Source organism: Pecten maximus, chromosome 4 (assembly GCF_902652985.1).
Source record: "Pecten maximus chromosome 4, xPecMax1.1, whole genome shotgun sequence".
Taxonomy (NCBI): domain Eukaryota; kingdom Metazoa; phylum Mollusca; class Bivalvia; order Pectinida; family Pectinidae; genus Pecten; species Pecten maximus.
Genome location: NC_047018.1, coordinates 29,580,554 through 29,599,618, shown reverse-complemented (window position 1 = coordinate 29,599,618; position 19,065 = coordinate 29,580,554). Strand labels below are relative to the sequence as shown.

The window sequence follows — 19,065 nt, the reverse complement described above, 5'->3', positions numbered from 1 at the left end:
AATCTACACGTGACTCGGCATGCTATTATGTTTTTCCTCGTGAATTTTAGAGTGTTTATGTGATCACATTGTTTATGGACATGTTATGTGGGTGGTAAATTCAATGGGGACTTGGGGAAAGAGTTCTGATTGGTTGATTAATGGCACGTTACCGATGCAGTGGATGGCTATTGGTTGACATGGTCTGATTGGTCGATATGCTCTGTGACGTGTGAAAATGGAACACAGTACCGGACAAGGGTGTGCAACGAACCTCTTCACAACGGAAAAGCATGTGAAGGACCGAAACAGGAGAACAGAGATTGCTACCCCCGAGAATGTCCAGGTAGGCGCATATTCAACAACATATCATACACATCAAATGGTTCGTTCTCTCTTGTTTTGTAAACCTCTACAACATTATTGGTACAAATCAAATCTATTTATTTATGCAAAATCCGTTTTAATGTTAGCATTTCTAAAAAAAAAGATCGTCGATTTCTCCTTTGCACTTACCAGTGGATGGGCAATACGAGCCTTGGAACGAATGGAGCACGTGTACCACTACGTGTGGCTACGGCATGAGGTTCAGAAACCGCACGTGTAACGAACCTCTTCATGGCGGCGCTGGATGCCCTGGTGTGCCATCACAGAGCGAAGTCTGTAACGCCTTCTCATGCCCAGGTATGTCGATAAGTTTTGTCTCTGTTGAAAATCAGAGTGTCATAATTTTACAAAAATGGTAATCATTTAGACAGTGGACCATCATTTTAGATAATCGTAAATGCCGAGCTCACCTTGGTATACATGTTAACTTCTGCTTCTGGTATCAGGGATATGCTTTCACAGCATACTAACGGCCCTATCCTATGAATATATTTCATGCATCACGGAATGTGTGTCATATGCGATATTGTGTCATTATTTTGTCTTCATCAAAGGACGAATACTCCATTTTCAGTTTTCTTATTTTTGTAACGCAACATCAGTTTTCTTTCGGATCCAGGATAAGGCTGTCCGTATTATTTAATAACATATTTAAATCTGGATACGCATGGGTGGCCTAGATTCACAATGAAAATATAAATCAAATCAAAAGTAATCTATCTTCAGTGTGTGTACTACACACCCTCTCTATTGTTATTAACAGTGGACGGTTCTTGGAAACAATGGAGCACGTGGTCGGACTGTTCTGTAACATGTGGCGCCGGAACTTCCAACAGGTCACGTGAGTGTGACGATCCTCTTCATGGCGGAGCGAAATGCCCCGGACCGGGCAATGATACCAGGGTGTGCAATGACTTCCCGTGTCCTAGTAAGTCGTGCAGGAATACATACGTATACATTAATTACTAAGACTAAAGATCTCAATCACATCCGAAATAAGTGAAAAATTACAAAGTTTTTCAGCATGATAAAGAGATACGTAAACCTGACCACTGGCCAGTTGCTTACATGGTCTTCTTAAAGATATACCTTTTTTTTTATATTTGAAGTCCTAAATCCGTTTGACAGTTTATCAACACAGTATCCGTTATAGGATTTCTACGTATTTTATTGTCAAATGACACATGTATAAGAGACATTTTGTCTTGCAACATATTGACATTTCTCCACACGTTTTATATGGAATCATTTGCACAATGAATGTCTTTATAATCGCGGAAAAAAATTATTAATCATACTATTAAAGCGTTGCATTTTTCCGAGTTTTAGCTGAAGTAATTTCCACCACATGTCTTCGCTCGCCCAAAATTACACCGGTTGCAGACGTTGATTATGCGTTCTAACCACTACTATGCTATATCACAGTAAAGTCTGTGATATATGATGAGGTTTAATCTTCTTACTATAGAGGTTTAATTTTTGAAAAATGACAAGCTTTCCCTTTATTTCGTTTTGCTCAAATTTAGCTTAAAAATGGTATTTTAAATTAGATTTTGAAAAGTAGCATTCATTGGTAGTGTGCACTGACACATGGTCAGATTGTGTATTTCAGTCTCGAAGAGAAATGACATGATTGGTACATTACTCTGACTGGGCGTACTACAGCCTGTTACAGTTTATTATGAATGAACAGAAATCAAAAAGTCTTGTTTGTACAACAATAATACAAACATTTACAACGATAGGACAATATTAGTGAGTTGACAACACATATATACTACATTTGTATTTGAACTTTTACAACACTAATACAATATTTGTGACTTTTCCAGTTGATGGTATCTTCAACACCTGGGCTGACTGGAGCGAATGTTCTGTCACGTGTGCCAACGGGACACGTGACCGACACAGAACCTGTTTTGGTCCCTTCCACGACGGCGCAAACTGTACAGGCACATACTACGAGAAGGAAATCTGTGTGACCTTGAATTGTCCAGGTAGACACATAAATAAATAGTATACCTCTATTTGAGGATACATTAATTTCATGATAACAATATCTAGTTAATCTGTATTTTGTGCATGATTTCATATTCAATGCGCGATACGAGGAGAATAAAATGTAAATGTTATGAGGAGATATAAAACTCACTTGGTGTAGTAACGAGTATAATTTGTCTCAGTGGACGGTGTATGGGAGGAATGGTCTGACTGGGACACGTGTAACGTCACATGTGGAGGCGGCGGACAGAGACGCTACCGGGACTGTGAAGGGCCCTACTTCGATGGAGCAGAGTGTGGTGGTCCGCCCATAGAGCAGAGAGACTGTAACATGCACAACTGTCCTAGTAAGTACAACTCTGTTATATTAGTTACTCGTGTTTTATTGTTAAGGAAGAAAACCAAAACAGAACTATATAACTAATGGTAGACGTTTAAGTTGAACTTAGCAATATTTGTGAATATGTTTAGAAGCACGTGCATAATTGTTTATAGTATGACACTATATCATACTCTCATGCTTTGTCCTGTTACCTGTTCACAGTCGACGGAGTCTGGGCATTGTGGTCAAACTGGACGACGTGCAGCGTCACGTGTGGTGGTGGTCTGCAGGATCGAGAGCGCACGTGTGAAGGGCCCTATTACGGAGGCGCCAATTGTACTGGTGAAGAAACACAAGAAAGGAAATGCAACACTCACTTCTGTCCAGGTCGGTATCTGTGTCCGGTCAGTTGCCTCGATGTCAACCGGTACTCTAGCGACATCTACTTGGTCATCAACAGTTCACACTAAAATTTATTTCAACCGGAGCTTTAACTGGACTAAACAATATTTGACTAAACTAACTATGTGGATAAACATTTGTAATAGATATGTAAAGTATGATCAGAAACTAATGTGTATATTATGATCAAGTAGAGAAGCATGGCTGACATACCGGGTATTTCGAGGCTCTATTTCTCAAAGAGTTGCAGTGATCCAAGCTTATACTCCGCAGTGTGATTCCTTCTCTTTCCGCATGATGTGTGATATTCATACTCATGAAAATGTTGTCCCACAACAACCTGAAACATGGGAAGTACAAAAAACACAAAAACACACGAACGAAAATTTCTAGTGTTTATGTTTTTAAAGACAACAAAAAACACCACTACCGACAAAAAAACAACAACAACAAAAAACAGTGTCACCATATTTCAGGGTGTTATATGTGGAGTATATAAAACTTGTGTGAAGAATGCTAATGTATAGAGCATGGGTTGTCTGCCCTAAGCACGATGTTACTTCCTTCAACAATCCACTCCTATTGACACGTTAGAAATGACTATCCACGTGTGTATTTCTTTGGTTTGTATTTGGCCCCTTACCCGTTTGGTTTGGATTTTGACACATTGTTTTGTAGTGGACGGATTCTGGGAGTTATGGTCCAACTGGACCTCTTGTAATGTCAGCTGTGGCGGTGGCATGACGTGGCGAACACGTGACTGCGCAGAGCCATTGTACGGCGGTGCGCCTTGTAACGGAACCAACATGGAGGTCGAAGATTGTAATACACACGAATGTCCCAGTAAGTCTTATGGAAAGCGTTTACGTCCTTAAACGTAATTTATTCATGCTACGAAGTTTAACAAAATGAAACACAACAACGATTTTCATTTAAGAAAACTGTGTTATATGAATATATATATAACGACATGATACCGTTTAAGACAAACCGAATCGATATTGTTCAATCATTACAATAAAGGTTACATATTAATTAAACAATTAATACGCGATAGTGTGTTTGATAGGAAGTCCAGCAGTGATAGTTAATGTTTGTTACAGTTGACGGTATCTGGGAAATGTGGTCTAACTGGACCATGTGTAGCCTCACGTGCAACAACGGAACACAGACGCGCAACCGCACGTGTAATGGGCCGTTTCACGGAGGCGCTAAGTGTGAAGGGCCAGAGGACGATATGAGACTTTGTAACTCCTTCTTCTGTCCAGGTAAGTAACGTTATCAAACAATTGCTAACAAAAGTGGTCTGTACTTTTTATTTTTCTCTCTTGGTAACATAAATTTAGACATTTACTTTGGTATCTCTTATCTCGTTTTTATACAAACTGTATTTTCTCACTTGATGCTTCTCTTCAATGGACGCACATAAATCGACTTGTGACGATTTTTTCATTAATTTAGCTACTATGCAAATAAAATTATACAGATGACACATGTTGATAATATTCCTTTGATATAGTGGACGGCGTTTGGGACACCTGGACAAATTGGACAGAATGTTCTCACTCGTGTGGGCGTGGCAGCAAGTACCGTCAACGGGAGTGTATCGGTCCATTCCACAACGGATCTGAGTGTGAGGGATCGGCGGACGAGACCATGTTCTGTAATCCTTCCAACTGCCCGGGTAAGGCCTCGTCACCCGTGTTATACCCGTTTACCTACGTAAATCTGTACTCTCTCGACCCTCTATCTGTCTACTCGTGTCTACTACGTATTGTCTAGCTTATCTTAATACTGCTAATTGCTGTTCAGTCATGGATCTGTTTCTGTAACAGGACTTTTACTAAGTGTTTTGTACCATCAGTACATTGAAAATTTAAACAGTTAGGATATGAAAATATTGCATTATATATTGGGTTGTAATATTGTTGACATTCTTGCTTCATCAAATGAATATCTGTAAATAGTTTTTGGGATTCTGCAATAGTGTCTCCATATTACTCGGGATTTATTGTTTATATCAATTAAACATAGCAATTTCGACTAGTCAAGTAGATTACTGGTATTGGTCAAAGTAAATAGAAATATCCACCGATAGATTAATACAGTAATTGTTGAATCGAGGAAACGTCCAGTGAACATTTGACATGAGGATTGCTCAGCCATGACTGATTGTTGCAATTAAAACTTCTCTTTACCATGTTGATATCGTATATTACCGCATACACTGGCATCTATTTGCCAGACAATGTAACCATGTGTACTTGATATACATGCCCGTAAATTTACCTTTATTACTTATGTAAATTTAAGGGGAGCGATCAAAAAAAATATTGGTGATGCTCAACATGGTCCTCTTTGAATATTGCAAGTTGTATTTCTACTATGTCACAGATACTGTACTACAATGTAGTGCTTCAATAGAACTGCTATATATTATCACTCTGCTTTATAGACTACAAGCCTAGTCGCTTTATAACTATACACATATGTATGAACTGTATACATAGCTGCTTATAAACTCTTTTGACACCTTGAAGATTTACACTAATATTCATATTGGAATTCTATGGACTCCACATCTTAAAAAAAGTATAACTTAGCAAAACTCATAATGCAGGTTTTGACTAACTAACACATAGGCCACCACATAACAAATTCTACCAAATTATTAAATATTCAATATTTAACAAATGATGACAAAATTATTCAGGCTTTGACAAGACATGTTCATAGCGAAATGAATTCCAAGATGATTTATTAAGTGAAATATGTAGCTGTTGCTTTGCTTTAACTGATTGGCTTAAGAACAGTAAGGACTGCTTCCTACCACACAGAAAAGGTTTGGCTTACATGTTTAATCAGAGACAACCACCAGAACTATGTTAGTTGCAATTTTATAGCTGATGGGGTGTGGTTGCCCTGGGCTACGTGGTCAGCATGTGACGTCACATGTGGATACGGAACTAAATATCGAGATCGTCAGTGTGATGGCCCCATAGATGGTGGACAAAACTGCACGGGAGACTGGCAGGAATCTGATAGATGTTTCCCTACAAACTGCCCAGGTAACTAAATATCAATCACGTGTTCATAACACCATATGATATCTTTAATTTACGAGAAACAATTATTTAAATGATAATACATTGATATCAAATAAAAATATCCGATACCGTAAGTCAGCATTATAAACTACGTGACTACAAGCGTTAAAGGGAAGAACAAAGAACAAGTGCATCTTTCATCAGTCGAAAGATAACAGTTTCACAAACATTTACAATTGGTAACGTTGATAGTAATAGTATGACTCCCCTACGATGGTCAGTATCCAAACATTTTCTTTAGTTATATATGTAATACTGAATATATCTTCGCCACAGTGGATGGCATCTACACCTCGTGGACAGGGTGGTCCGATTGTCCAGTTAGCTGTGGCGGAGCTCAACAAACTAGGAAAAGGACCTGCTTTGGTCCTTATTTTGGGGGACTGGATTGCCAAGGCGACGATTCTGAGGTCATGAATTGTAACATAGACCCATGTCCAGGTAATTCATTCTTGTATCATACAATTGTACAATTATCAACTCAACAAATTATCAATTTCAAACGATTCCTTAAGGAAACAAAAAACCACAGCGGAAGATTAAAGTGTCTCTTGATTGTGTATTACAGTGGACGGTGACTGGAGTTTGTGGTCGCTGTGGGACACATGTACACAGACATGTGGAGGTGGAACCAAATATCGCTACCGTATATGTACCTTAGGGGCGCACGGTGGGTCTAATTGTACCGGCTCACCGGAAGAGTATGCCTCTTGTAACGAACAGAAATGTCCCAGTAAGCATGACTTCTCATCAATTTTATTTCCAACGATCGATAACGATCTCATAAAACATGAAAACTATATCTGCAATATCCTTAGTTATATAAGCAAAATTCCATTATTTGAACACGACATCGACCTAGAAACAGTTACACACTGTTTGACAAGAAATTATTAATGATGGTAATATAAACTTGCAGACTTTAAGAATTTAATGTCGTTATCGAGATCAAGTAAATTATAGCTACATATATCAAAATAATGAAGATTATGTGAATTTGTTACAGACTGTTATAAACCATAATAATGTGAAATATTTCATTTCAGAACGGTCGGAGATATATAGATCAGTATGGTTTGTTTAATCGTTCTTCTGACGTTGCTCGTCAGTTCAAGCTGCATATCATTGATTTAGCTGTAGGTCGATTTTGATTAAAACAGCTGATTTAGTTTATAGTGGCCCTAGTATGCTTTTGATGCTTTGTAACAAAGATATATAACCACGCGTTGCATAGTCCATGCCCCCTAGCTCCACAAAATATACTGTACCAAGCTATCACCATAAACATATAGACACATGTCACAGCTCCACGGCGCACAACACTGCCGACTGAACGATTCCGTGCCGCAAGACTAATCTTTAAAAACCTTTTTATATCCACACCAAACGAAAATAAGTTTGCTTCGTAAATCAGTTGTAACAATTGCTTATCTAACAAAATTTGATTTTCGTCCCTAATCAATTTTTCTAGTTATGGCATTTCATTGTCGACACGGAAGTTCAGTTCGGATTTTGAAGTGTCAAGCGTAAAATTTCTTGGTCAAATTATGATTACTCTAAATAATTATGGATTGTAGTGGATGGCCTCTTCAACGAATGGATGGAGTGGGGAGCATGCTCCGAGAGTTGCGGAGACGGTCTGCGAATGCGTGAACGGACGTGTGACGGCCCGTACAATGGCGGACTGAACTGTTCTGGAGACTGGACTGATATTGGCGACTGTAACTTACGACCATGCCCTGGTGCTGTTCAGCTATATGTTTTCACAAATCCTTACAAACCGTCTATGTTTAATCATGTAGATTAAAATACAATTTTATAGAAGATCTATCGCAGGCCTTTCTCTTTCAATTTTTAGAAGATCAAATTTGTATGGAAACCAAATACATGTTCACTTTTACTTCATTTTTATATCTAATCTTTACTGTTTATATTTCTAAATGTCTACCACGAAAAGCTGACGTGTTCATTGTGTTGTTGTGTAGATTTGTAGTTAGCATTATATACATATTACATTTAGATATTTGTATATTTCTTCATTCTATTCTGCGTTAGAGTGTTTCCTCCTTTAGCCTTCGAATGCTATGAATATCTGAATCCCCCCTTTTCTACTATTTTTTTTATATTTCATTTATCGTAATTTGATGTAATGTTGAGCCTGTGAAAATTACTGCTACATTTTTCTGCTGTGTTGTTTTTCTTATTATATATTTCTTCTATATTAGTCATTTTTACTAGTAAGTCTTTCGTGTACTTTTAAATATATGTATTGAATTTGTTGAAGTCTCTTTGATTTTCTACGTTATCAATATTTAAAGCATACAGCGGGAAGTAAAGTGATTCTTAGCGAAATCAAACAAAGGCCTGCGGTAAGATTCACTTTATCATTTTTTCTAAATAACTTTCCCAATTTCAGTCGACGGAAACTTTACGGAATGGATGGAGTGGTCAGAGTGTAGCCACACGTGTGGAGGTGGGAATCGAACCCGAGACCGTGAGTGTGTGGGAACTATGCACGGCGGTAATCTATGTGAAGGCCAGTACAACCAAACCGAAGGGTGTAACTCACACGAATGTCCTAGTGAGTATCAGTTATGTGGCTCGAGTTATTCTGTTATCTTTACTATGTTATCGCATAGCAGCCTGTTATTCAGTAAATTTCATTCGTGTGGCATTTTGCATGTCACTAGTGTAATATAACCTAGCTAATGCTTGCAGAGTAAACAAAACAAATAGTAGACTCGTTTCATAAGATATCATCTGAAATGAAAACTCATTTAAGTTACTTTGTGTATGTACATGTATATCAGTTAAAATAAAACTCAGGTACGAACATATGAGAAGAATAACATTCATAAAAAGAAAATAACTAGATAATATGATGCTACCAATTCACCACAGTCGATGGCGTGTGGGAATTGTGGGGCATGTGGGGCGAGTGCAGCGTCACGTGCGCCAATGGAACACAATGGCGTGACAGGGATTGCATCGGCCCCTTTTACGGTGGCGCCAACTGTACCGGACCATCCAACAACAGTCAGGACTGCTTCCCACGACCCTGTCCAGGTAAAGCAGATGTGTCGAATTGTCGTTGGATTATTCATCTTACCGTTACCTCAATTTCCGATGATCTGTTTAAAAGTTTACATTGTATTGTAGTGCTATTGTTATAGATAATAACCTGATAAATACAACCCTGTTCGAATTGTAAAAGTGAATAAAATACAATTAATTGAATTGTAGAAACTATTGATGTAAATAAAAAATAACTATGAATTTTATCAATGTGGGTGGCAGAAATCATACAGTTCTACGTAACCTTTGCCGTGAGATTCTAAGCACTAATATAATACGTTTTGTCATGAAATTTTTACTTGTGCACGTTTCCTTCAATTATTCCATCTAAACTATATACAACTGTTACATTTTAAGCGAGCGTTAAGAATATTACTACTAATTAAGATAAATATAAGAAAGATAACGGAGGATAAATAGTTTGCTATTTCCTTCTACATCAATGTATATCAGATCAACAACGTTTTATCTTTATCTTCTGTGTCCCTCGTCGCACAAAACTTAAAAAGTTTTTTAAAGATTCAAGTAACAGAGGTCGGAACTGTAAAGTAATTGGAGCATTTCACTAACTTTGTCAGTGGCCGGTGTGTGGGAGAACTGGGGTAGCTGGGGCATGTGCAATGTTACGTGCGGAGGCGGGGAACAAATGCGGTTACGTGACTGTGACGGGCCGTTCTATGGCGGAGATGATTGCCAGGGCACCAATGAAGATTTCCAGGCCTGCAACACACACGAGTGTCCGAGTACGTATAAAACTCAATGAGTTACAACATGATCTCCTCAGTTTTCGATGGTCAAATAATGCCAGTTATTTCAGTCTTTTATTAAATAATATTTATGTTAAGGTCGCCAGAGTGTTTGAATAGCCAAGAGCCTGTCGACTTAGATCATAAGATTTTGAATAACCAAGCTCTTCTTGACTAAGATTTCAAGAACTGCAGCCTGAGTCTTGAGAGAAAATGCTCATCCTGTACTATGTGTTTTGTAGTCGACTGTATCTGGCTGGACTGGTCAGACTGGGACGACTGTAGTGTGACCTGTGGTGGAGGTAATCACTCCCGATATCGAGATGAGTATGGCCCGTTCTATGGTGGACCCGACTGTACCGGGCCTGACCAGGAGACCAAAGACTGCAACACCCACTTCTGTCCAGGTACGGACGACAGCATTGCGCCATAGTTAAATACAAGTATTGTTTTTTCTTTGAAGTTTCATTTACCGGCAATTGCCATATTCTGAATGAGAAAAATCATTTTAAATGGAATACAGAACACGTTCCTTTCAAAATACATGTATACGTAACATCGCACATAGGTGTAATGGTTACTTTTCTCAATAATTCCACATTTAGAAGAGGAATCTCAATGTGCTATCTTTGAAAACGTTTTTAGATCTGCGTTTATCGAAGCTTTGAGTGTTAACTAATCTTCATCTTTACAGGTTATGAACTTAGAGGAGTGATATCCCTTACAGGAAGGGGGTAATGACTTTTCTTCCCTTAGATGTGCTGAGTTTATAGACATCTTGAATTTTTGCTTTTTCGTAACACATTTCTTACAGCTAATCAATTTGTAGATACATCATGTTGTTAATGCGGACTGTATTTGATGTTTCAGTTGACGGCGTGTTCACGCCCTGGACCGACTGGTACTACTGTAACGTAACGTGTGGGGGAGGTATCCAGTGGCGTAATCGCACGTGTGACGGGCCCTACTATGGCGGGGCCGACTGTCTGGATGACTACGAGGACTCCAGAGATTGCAACATGCACGAATGTCCAAGTAAGCTCTTCTATATCATCATATCACTGATAGACAGAAACAGGAAACAAATTATTATAAAAAAAATGTATGAACAATACAGCAGTTGTTTCACAATAGCCTGTAAACAAAGAGATAGAGTGGCAGTAAACTAATGTAGTGATATTATATAAAGCATTAATATTTCATACGCAAAGACTTTGGACAATCCCTATTCCGGATTTTAATAACTATCAGCAATCTTCACCGTAATCATTATACACCTTTTATCAAATATAAATCTTTTGAATATAATGACTGTATTATTTTCTTTCGATATTTTTAGTCGGAGATGATAGTAAATTATGTCATATCTTTATGTCATATATAACATTTATAATACATTAAATGTATAATATATTGAATAAATGACGTTATGAAACAATATTCTGTAATTTTTAGTCGATGGCGTCTTTACGGATTGGTCGGATTGGTTCTCGTGTAACGTCACATGTGGGGGTGGAGAACAATGGCGGAACAGGTCATGTGACGGTCCGTTCTACGGTGGAGCGGATTGTGAAGGAAACTACGAGGACAACAGGGAGTGCAACATGCACGAATGTCCGAGTAAGTGCGATTCGTACTAGATAATGATCTTAAACTTAAGCAATACACATGATATTGAACGATGTAATAAATGGTGCTTTTTCTGTGTTTACAGTTGACGGCGTGTTTATGCCGTGGATGGAATGGGGCCAATGCAATGTGACGTGTGGCGGGGGCGGCCAGTACCGTCACAGAGAGTGTGATGGTCCCTACTACGGCGGCGCGAACTGTACCGAGTCCTGGGTGGACTACCAAGACTGTAATACACATGAATGCCCTGGTCAGAACCGACGGATTACACCTTTTTTCTTTTTCAGATATCTCTCATCAAAGCTTTCGAATGGCGTGGATGGGGATCTGCACATTATATACCTGTTCATGTTGCACAACTTTTCCCCTGAACTATTGTTCCTACTGTTAATTATACCACTATATCCCACTGTGGGTGTTCACACTCCTCATACGCAGCACCATCATCTTCACAACTAACATTCATTATATGCCTCAGCCATCGTACTCTATAATGACCACCGAGAGTACCGGTATCACAGGTAGTGTTAGTCGTGGTACTGGTAGTCTTCTCTGGTGTTTCTGTTGAATCTGTAATGACTTAATTATAAAATGTTAATGTATTAATGTCCTAAATGAAAATATATGAATAAGTATTCGAAAAAGGAAATGGTAAAATAAGATTCAAATGATGCAAAAGTTAAAATTCAATAATGTATCTAATATATTGAATTATTTGTTATGACTATTGTAATTGTTTTACTATATGCTTCATGATTAATTCATTATCTTTGAAATGGATGAAATGATTATTGAGACCATGTGTTGTTACGATTATATGATTGTCAGTAAATGTTTGAAGTCTTACACAATGACAGTAAAAGTGTGGTAAAGTTGCAATATCGCAATGCTAATATCACAATCATATAACATACTGTTAGAAGATAGTATCATAAATGTAATTGAAATAAGCATATGAAGAGCTAATGACAAGCTATAATCTCATTGTTTGCAAAGAATAATTGTTCAATTGGATAAATTATGTTTTTTTAAGTAAAAGAAAATCGCTTTATTTCAAACGTTAATGATAAAAACATATCCTGTTATATTGGTAATCCATGTTAGTTATATACCTATGTTCTAAAAGTCCTATAAATTACAGTCGACGGTTTCTTTCTGGAATGGACTGTGTGGGGTCCCTGTTCCACCACATGTGGAGGAGGCTCCCAAATACGGACACGGGAGTGCAACGATCCTCTGTACGGCGGCGCTGAGTGTGAAGGAGACTATAACCAGACACAGGCCTGTAACGAACACAACTGTCCTAGTACGTCCATAGTTTACTTATAATGTAACGAACACACCTGTCCTAGTACTTATAATGTAACGAACACACCTGTCCTAGTACGTTTATAATTTACTTATAATGTAACAAACACTTGTCCCAGTACGTTGATAGTTTACTTATAATGTAACAAACACACCTGTCCTAGTACTTATAATGTAACGAACACACCTGTCCTAGTACGTCCATAATTTACTTAAAATGTAACAAACACTTGTCCTAGTACGTTAATTGTTTACTTATAATGTAAGGAACACACCTGTCCTAGCGCGATAATAGTTTACTTATAACTTAACGAACACACATGTTCTGGTACGTGTACAATATACTTATATTGTAAAGGAAACAATTGTCCCAGGACGTATACAGTTCACGATACGTACAAAACATATTGCTTTTCATGTTGTAGTACATAACATGTAAGCCTATGTAACCTTACGTTCCTATGATCCTATGATTGTTCTTAAAACATGCTTTGATTTGTAATCTAACATAGTCTACTAGATCAGATTTTCTTCTTTTGGTTATATGAGGTGATAGCATGCCGTTATTTACATTTTGTATCTATATCGCTGATTACTTAATAAGGAAGCAAATATAATTCAGTACCTCCTGGCACGATGGAAAGGAAGGTATTCAAGTTAAAACAACAGTTGATATAAACTGTATCAATAGTATTGTATTTACAGTTAACGGTATATGGAAAAGCTGGAGCGACTGGGACGAATGCAGCGTCACCTGTGGCGGAGGACTGCAGAATCGGAACCGGACATGTGACGGCCCCTATTATGGCGGGAAACCATGCGAAGGAGCTGATAATGATGATCAGATCTGCTCCACAAACTTATGTCCGAGTAAGGTTTCGTCCGATCAAATAATCATTTGGTTGTTGACACGATTGCGGTAGTTTTTTTCGAAGATAATTTTCTATCATTAACAATTATAGCAATCAGTTAAAATGGGATTCAATTGAGTACATTTTATTTTGGTTTTCCTTGAATTTTGCACGATGTCTTATAATTTGATATATTTTGATAAGGGTTGTCCTCTCCTGTTTACTAATAAGTGTACATCATTGCATTTAAATTGTTCATTGACTGTTGCGATTTTATTTTTCAGATATTGTTCGTCACCGTAATCATGCGGTGAAATGTCAATATTTTGTAGTTTCTTATATCATCAGTTGTAGTTCTAGTCTATCATTACCATCCTACTGTTCAGTGTAAGACCTTCGTGCACCCTCATATAATATCGTCCATGTTTCCCTCTAATTCCCTAACTGTTATCTCTCTGTTCACGCTTCATGCTGTATGCACATCAATTTATCAATCTAGCTTTTTATATTGCTGTTGATATGCTACTTTTTAGATATGACATCAGGTGGCGCTTCTGCCAACTCATTGTCACATTTATATTCCTACATTTTCTATATTGCCAACATCTAAATGGGTGACCTAAGGAGTAAGAGAACACATATAATTAAGATGGTGCATTTGTGATTGATGTGATAATCATTAAACATCAACATTAAATGTACGTACGAGATTCAACAATCCGCTCTCTTTACGGATAACAACTACAATTTGCGCCTGTCCTCTGAACCAAACATACACGAGGCTCCACTCTATAGCGGTACTTTGTGTGAAGGTTAATATTTATCTTATTTTGGTACGAAAAATTAATATTTTCTTTCAGAGTTAGCTAAAATCATTAAAACAGTAAAACATATTTGAATTGATAAAACGGAAAAAAACGATGTTAAAAAATGAATCATTAGTTAATGTCAAACAAATGTGACGCAATCGAGTGACATAAAGACAGTTTCATTTTTACTATCGCGCGCAGTACAATTTGAACTGTATAAACGGACAGTCGCGATAAACTATTAGAGTGTTGAATTGTCGCATACCAACGGATGTTTGCAATTTCCTTACTAACATTCATGTTACTCCAATATTCGGATTTCGAAAGAGATAATATAGTAATAGTATCGATAATGTAGGTCACTGAGTTGATTCATTAATCATTTCTTAGAATAAAATCTCATAGACGTATTGTTTACGAAATGATTCTTTTATGGAAAATGAAAGCTTACAATAATTTCGATCGAACTTCTGATAATGTCCAATGTCTATTCCGTTCTGAAATATGTTTTTATTACAGTTCCGGGAGAATGGTTGGAATGGTCCTCTTGGAGCATGTGTTCTAAAACATGTGGCGGAGGCGTGAGGGACAGATCTCGTGTGTGTAACGAGACTTCATACGGGAATCTGACAGCACCTTGTCTCAACAGCAATGTGTCCTCGCAGGCCTGTCACACATATGCATGCAGGCCATTCGGTACGTGAAATTACTTCATTTCAATCATCTAAGGATTTTAGGGAAACAAATAGATTCTGCTCATTAAAGTGACGCACGCGGAGTTAATTATTCACATATGTCTTAGCTGTATAAATAATCTATAATGCACCCTTGGTATATTGAGACTCAATTTGATCAAACGCTATGAATACTTAATATTAATTCGGAGAACAACTCTCTGTAGATGCCTAAAATAGAATAAAGTTATATAAAGTTGAATTATTCCTCATATATAACACCATACATCATTTAATGGTGAGAGGGGTTGGGGTAGATTTAGGTGCCTAGTGAGTGTGGCTGTCTTTTATGATATTTCATCTATTTAAAGCGTATGGAAATTAAAAGGTGCTTACACTTTGCACAACTTTTATTTCCATAGCCATATAAAAAAAATCCTTTGAAGATTGGAAACCTATATAGCTAAATTCATGAGGGAAACATTGAAAATACTTATGTGTTTACTGTAACGATTAAAAAGAAGTTTTCAACCATGCTATTGTATAATTACGGAAGTCATTACATTTTTAGTATAACGAATGCCACTTCTCTATCTACCATTATTCCTGCCGTGTCCTCCATGACTTACGGATACCACTACTCTAGGTATCATTATTCCTCCTTTTGTCCTTCCTGGCTGCCGGTGATCTACAGTAAGACACAATGTTTTATTTAAAACAACAAAAAATGAGGATAAAGAGGTGTTTTATAGTTTCCTGTGCAAGTCTTTATTATGTACAATGTTTAATATTATATTTCTAGCGAGACAGTGCAGTGACCTCGCCGTTCTGGGGCTAGAGGACTCCACCTATGTTGAAATACGCCTGTCGGAGATTATAACCGAAGAAGATGATTTTGGCTATGAAGTGTTCTGTGACATGGAGCTTGAAAACGGCGTCGGAGTCACTATCCTTGGTAAAATATTTTTTGTGAAGACGTTTGCAGATCTACATAGTTAATCATTTCATCCTTAATATACAGCTTTGATTGTTTAAACGCTGGAAAGTGTACACGCAATATGAACAGATCTTCATTTAAGGAACAAATTAATAGTTGTTCTACTGCATGAAAATTTAAAGACAATATACCTTTTACTTCAAAGGTGATAACCTGCCGAAACAATTTTAAATGGCTTATTTCTATTTTAAACCTTGCTGTTATAAAGCGATTTTGTGGAGAGAAAAAAGTGAATATTCGTAATCGTGGTTACAAGTTCTAACATGTTAAAAATTGTACAAATATGAAGTGAACAATTACAGTTCCAATAAGTCTACAAAAAGATCGTCTGAAAAAATATATATGTATGATGGTTTGTATTTCTGTTAGCTTTGATAATATATGTTATACTTAGGAAACTCTCTGTATAGTGTACGTTTTCCCAACCTTTAATTGGATTCAAATGAAAATAATCAATTGCATCATTTTTTCCCCTCTAGAACATAGCGAAATGAAAACGCACTTTGTGAGTGGTCATGAAGGCGCCGGGTCATATCGGATAATTCCCAAATATGGTAATGGAAACCCGTACATGCCGTTCGCAGAAGCAGCCATGATGGTTGATGCGTCGGCTAACTGTTCCCAGTACGTGGAATGGGAATGTAAAGGAGCGGTTATCCACAATCCATACAGCACCGCAACAGATCTGAGTTACACCACCTACTTCGTCAACAGAACTAGCCACAGGACCTACGATGCTAGCGCCGCCGCCAGCTACTTCCCTGGAGGAGAGCCCGGAAGCAACATGTGCGCTTGCGGAATGGACGGTAGTTGCGCCGGAGGTCCAGATGCAATGTGTAACTGCGACATCAATGACAACGTAATTAGAAAAGATTTTGGTAACATTACGTACAAACCCGATCTTCCTCTACGGGCATTCTGTGCTGGTGACACAGGTAAGAAGTTTATATTCATATAATTCTTTAAAAAAAACTCCGGTAAACATTCCCCTTTGTGAATTGATCAAGAACACACCCCGGTCATTGGTGATTAATCAATTACAGTGGATAGTTACATCCGCTAATAGGAAAAGCGTGACCTGATATCGCGAGTATGTACAACTGAATTCGTTTTTTTATTATTAATTGTACATTTCGAAAGTAAAACTATCGACAGATTCACTATTAAAAATCGTTTTACTATATGTTTGTTTATATATAAAGAAATCTCTTCGTACTTACTTGCGCTATAGCTAATGTACTGACGCCAGAGAGGAAGAATACTTTTGACCTTAGTTGAGAAATCTTGTTTACCAACCCTTCGGTGACTTTCAAACTAATTCACAGTAGATGGCAACGTTGTAAAACCATCAATGCGATATTTCATTTCGGTCTTCACAGAGGTAAAGTAAACGTCCAGTTTTTAGTATAATTATATAAACAGTCAGAATGTACGCTTACAATATCTTCTTCTGATAGGCAGCTTTACAATATCTACATCCCGTATGTAGCTCATCACGACTATTGATATATACATTATATTCTGTGTATGCGTCAGTAAGCTTTATTGTTATATTTCTTGACATGCAAGTTATTAGAAAGCAAATGGTAGAACTTAAAGAGTGTTGAAAGTACTTTTAATTAAGTGTCACTATTAAATGTTATAAATGATATATTACACCAAAACGTTTTAAATATATAACTTTATATCATCTAGCGTTGCTCGTTACTAGCAGAGATTAATGTATGTGCCTTTTTCCTGATTGTTTTTACTTTCAACATGTTTAACAGTAATCTTTGTTGCAGGTTATTAATACCTTAATGTTGTATTTCAGGATATATCAATGTATGAAAAGTAATTTATCGATAACATGATTTATCTATTTATTTTATACACTATATTTGTAACTTTCTAACGGAAGTTTTTAATTATAGTTCCATTATATGCCATACTTATAATGATCAGTCGTCAATTTATTGCAATTAATGTTGCGGTCGCTAATCATTGCGAGAAACTAAAGCCAATGTCTTTACGTTCCTTACTGTGATCTTGTGTTCCCTCTCCAAGGTAATGTTGCGGAGGCTGCAAATCTCACCATCGGACCAATCATCTGTTTTGGCCTCGCTTGAAAAGAAGGAAATTTGCCCTGGATATTCTAAAAGAGAAAGCGAATCTGGATATAAAGATGTCGTATATTTTGAGAACGACAAAATGTCACGTGACTTTCAAGCGGGCCAATCACTATATTACAAACAGATATCATCAGCACAGAGGTCACATTTTACAGAAGTCACAATCATTAACGCTTCTGGAATATAGTGATTGGTCCTTTTGAAGCTCACGAGACTTATATCACGTGTGTTGATGTGTTTGGATTTGAATTTGGAACATCTCTATTGCGGCATGTGTTGTCGATATTTTGTAGAAACCTGTAGAATATTGCTATGTGGTATTTCTGTGCAAAGGAGTTTGTCACTTTACCTCCGTGTCGCATCCTCTTCCCTTTAAGCGATTAACTTCCTCCTCCCTTTCTTCGCTTATCTCTTGTACTTTCACTTTCTCCCAAGTCTAACCTCTGAACACGAATCCGTCCAACTTAGATTATCACAGTAACTAGTTTCCATCTTTAAACCACATCGGCCCTCATCTTCTTACCAACCTACTCGTCTACCCACCCATCTACTCAGCAAAACCTATTTCTACCTAAACCTGTACTAAAATAAGCCTATAGCTACCTACCTGTCTGCCTAAACCTACACCTTCCTATATCTACCAACACCTTCCTATATATACCTATAC

General features: G+C 37.5%; 1 protein-coding gene across 3 annotated transcripts in view; it reads left to right on the top strand.

Annotated features, from left to right (window-relative positions):
* Nucleotides 1-19,065, top strand: part of LOC117325762 (SCO-spondin-like) — a 31,762-nt gene that overhangs the window by 9,744 nt on the left and 2,953 nt on the right. For 2 of the 3 annotated variants that reach the window (XM_033882205.1, XM_033882207.1), the window contains 25 exons: nt 161-325; nt 499-663; nt 1,130-1,294; nt 2,199-2,363; nt 2,550-2,714; nt 2,912-3,076; nt 3,770-3,934; nt 4,195-4,359; nt 4,611-4,775; nt 5,995-6,159; nt 6,475-6,639; nt 6,767-6,931; nt 7,776-7,940; nt 8,615-8,779; nt 9,100-9,264; nt 9,852-10,016; nt 10,262-10,426; nt 10,890-11,054; nt 11,475-11,639; nt 11,734-11,898; nt 12,790-12,954; nt 13,662-13,826; nt 15,136-15,312; nt 16,093-16,245; nt 16,767-17,222. In XM_033882205.1, the coding sequence (XP_033738096.1) occupies nt 161-325; nt 499-663; nt 1,130-1,294; nt 2,199-2,363; nt 2,550-2,714; nt 2,912-3,076; nt 3,770-3,934; nt 4,195-4,359; nt 4,611-4,775; nt 5,995-6,159; nt 6,475-6,639; nt 6,767-6,931; nt 7,776-7,940; nt 8,615-8,779; nt 9,100-9,264; nt 9,852-10,016; nt 10,262-10,426; nt 10,890-11,054; nt 11,475-11,639; nt 11,734-11,898; nt 12,790-12,954; nt 13,662-13,826; nt 15,136-15,312; nt 16,093-16,245; nt 16,767-17,222 (4,416 nt within the window). The remainder of the gene's footprint in view (nt 1-160; nt 326-498; nt 664-1,129; nt 1,295-2,198; nt 2,364-2,549; nt 2,715-2,911; nt 3,077-3,769; nt 3,935-4,194; nt 4,360-4,610; nt 4,776-5,994; nt 6,160-6,474; nt 6,640-6,766; nt 6,932-7,775; nt 7,941-8,614; nt 8,780-9,099; nt 9,265-9,851; nt 10,017-10,261; nt 10,427-10,889; nt 11,055-11,474; nt 11,640-11,733; nt 11,899-12,789; nt 12,955-13,661; nt 13,827-15,135; nt 15,313-16,092; nt 16,246-16,766; nt 17,223-19,065) is intronic. The other variant, XM_033882206.1, reaches the window with a different exon arrangement.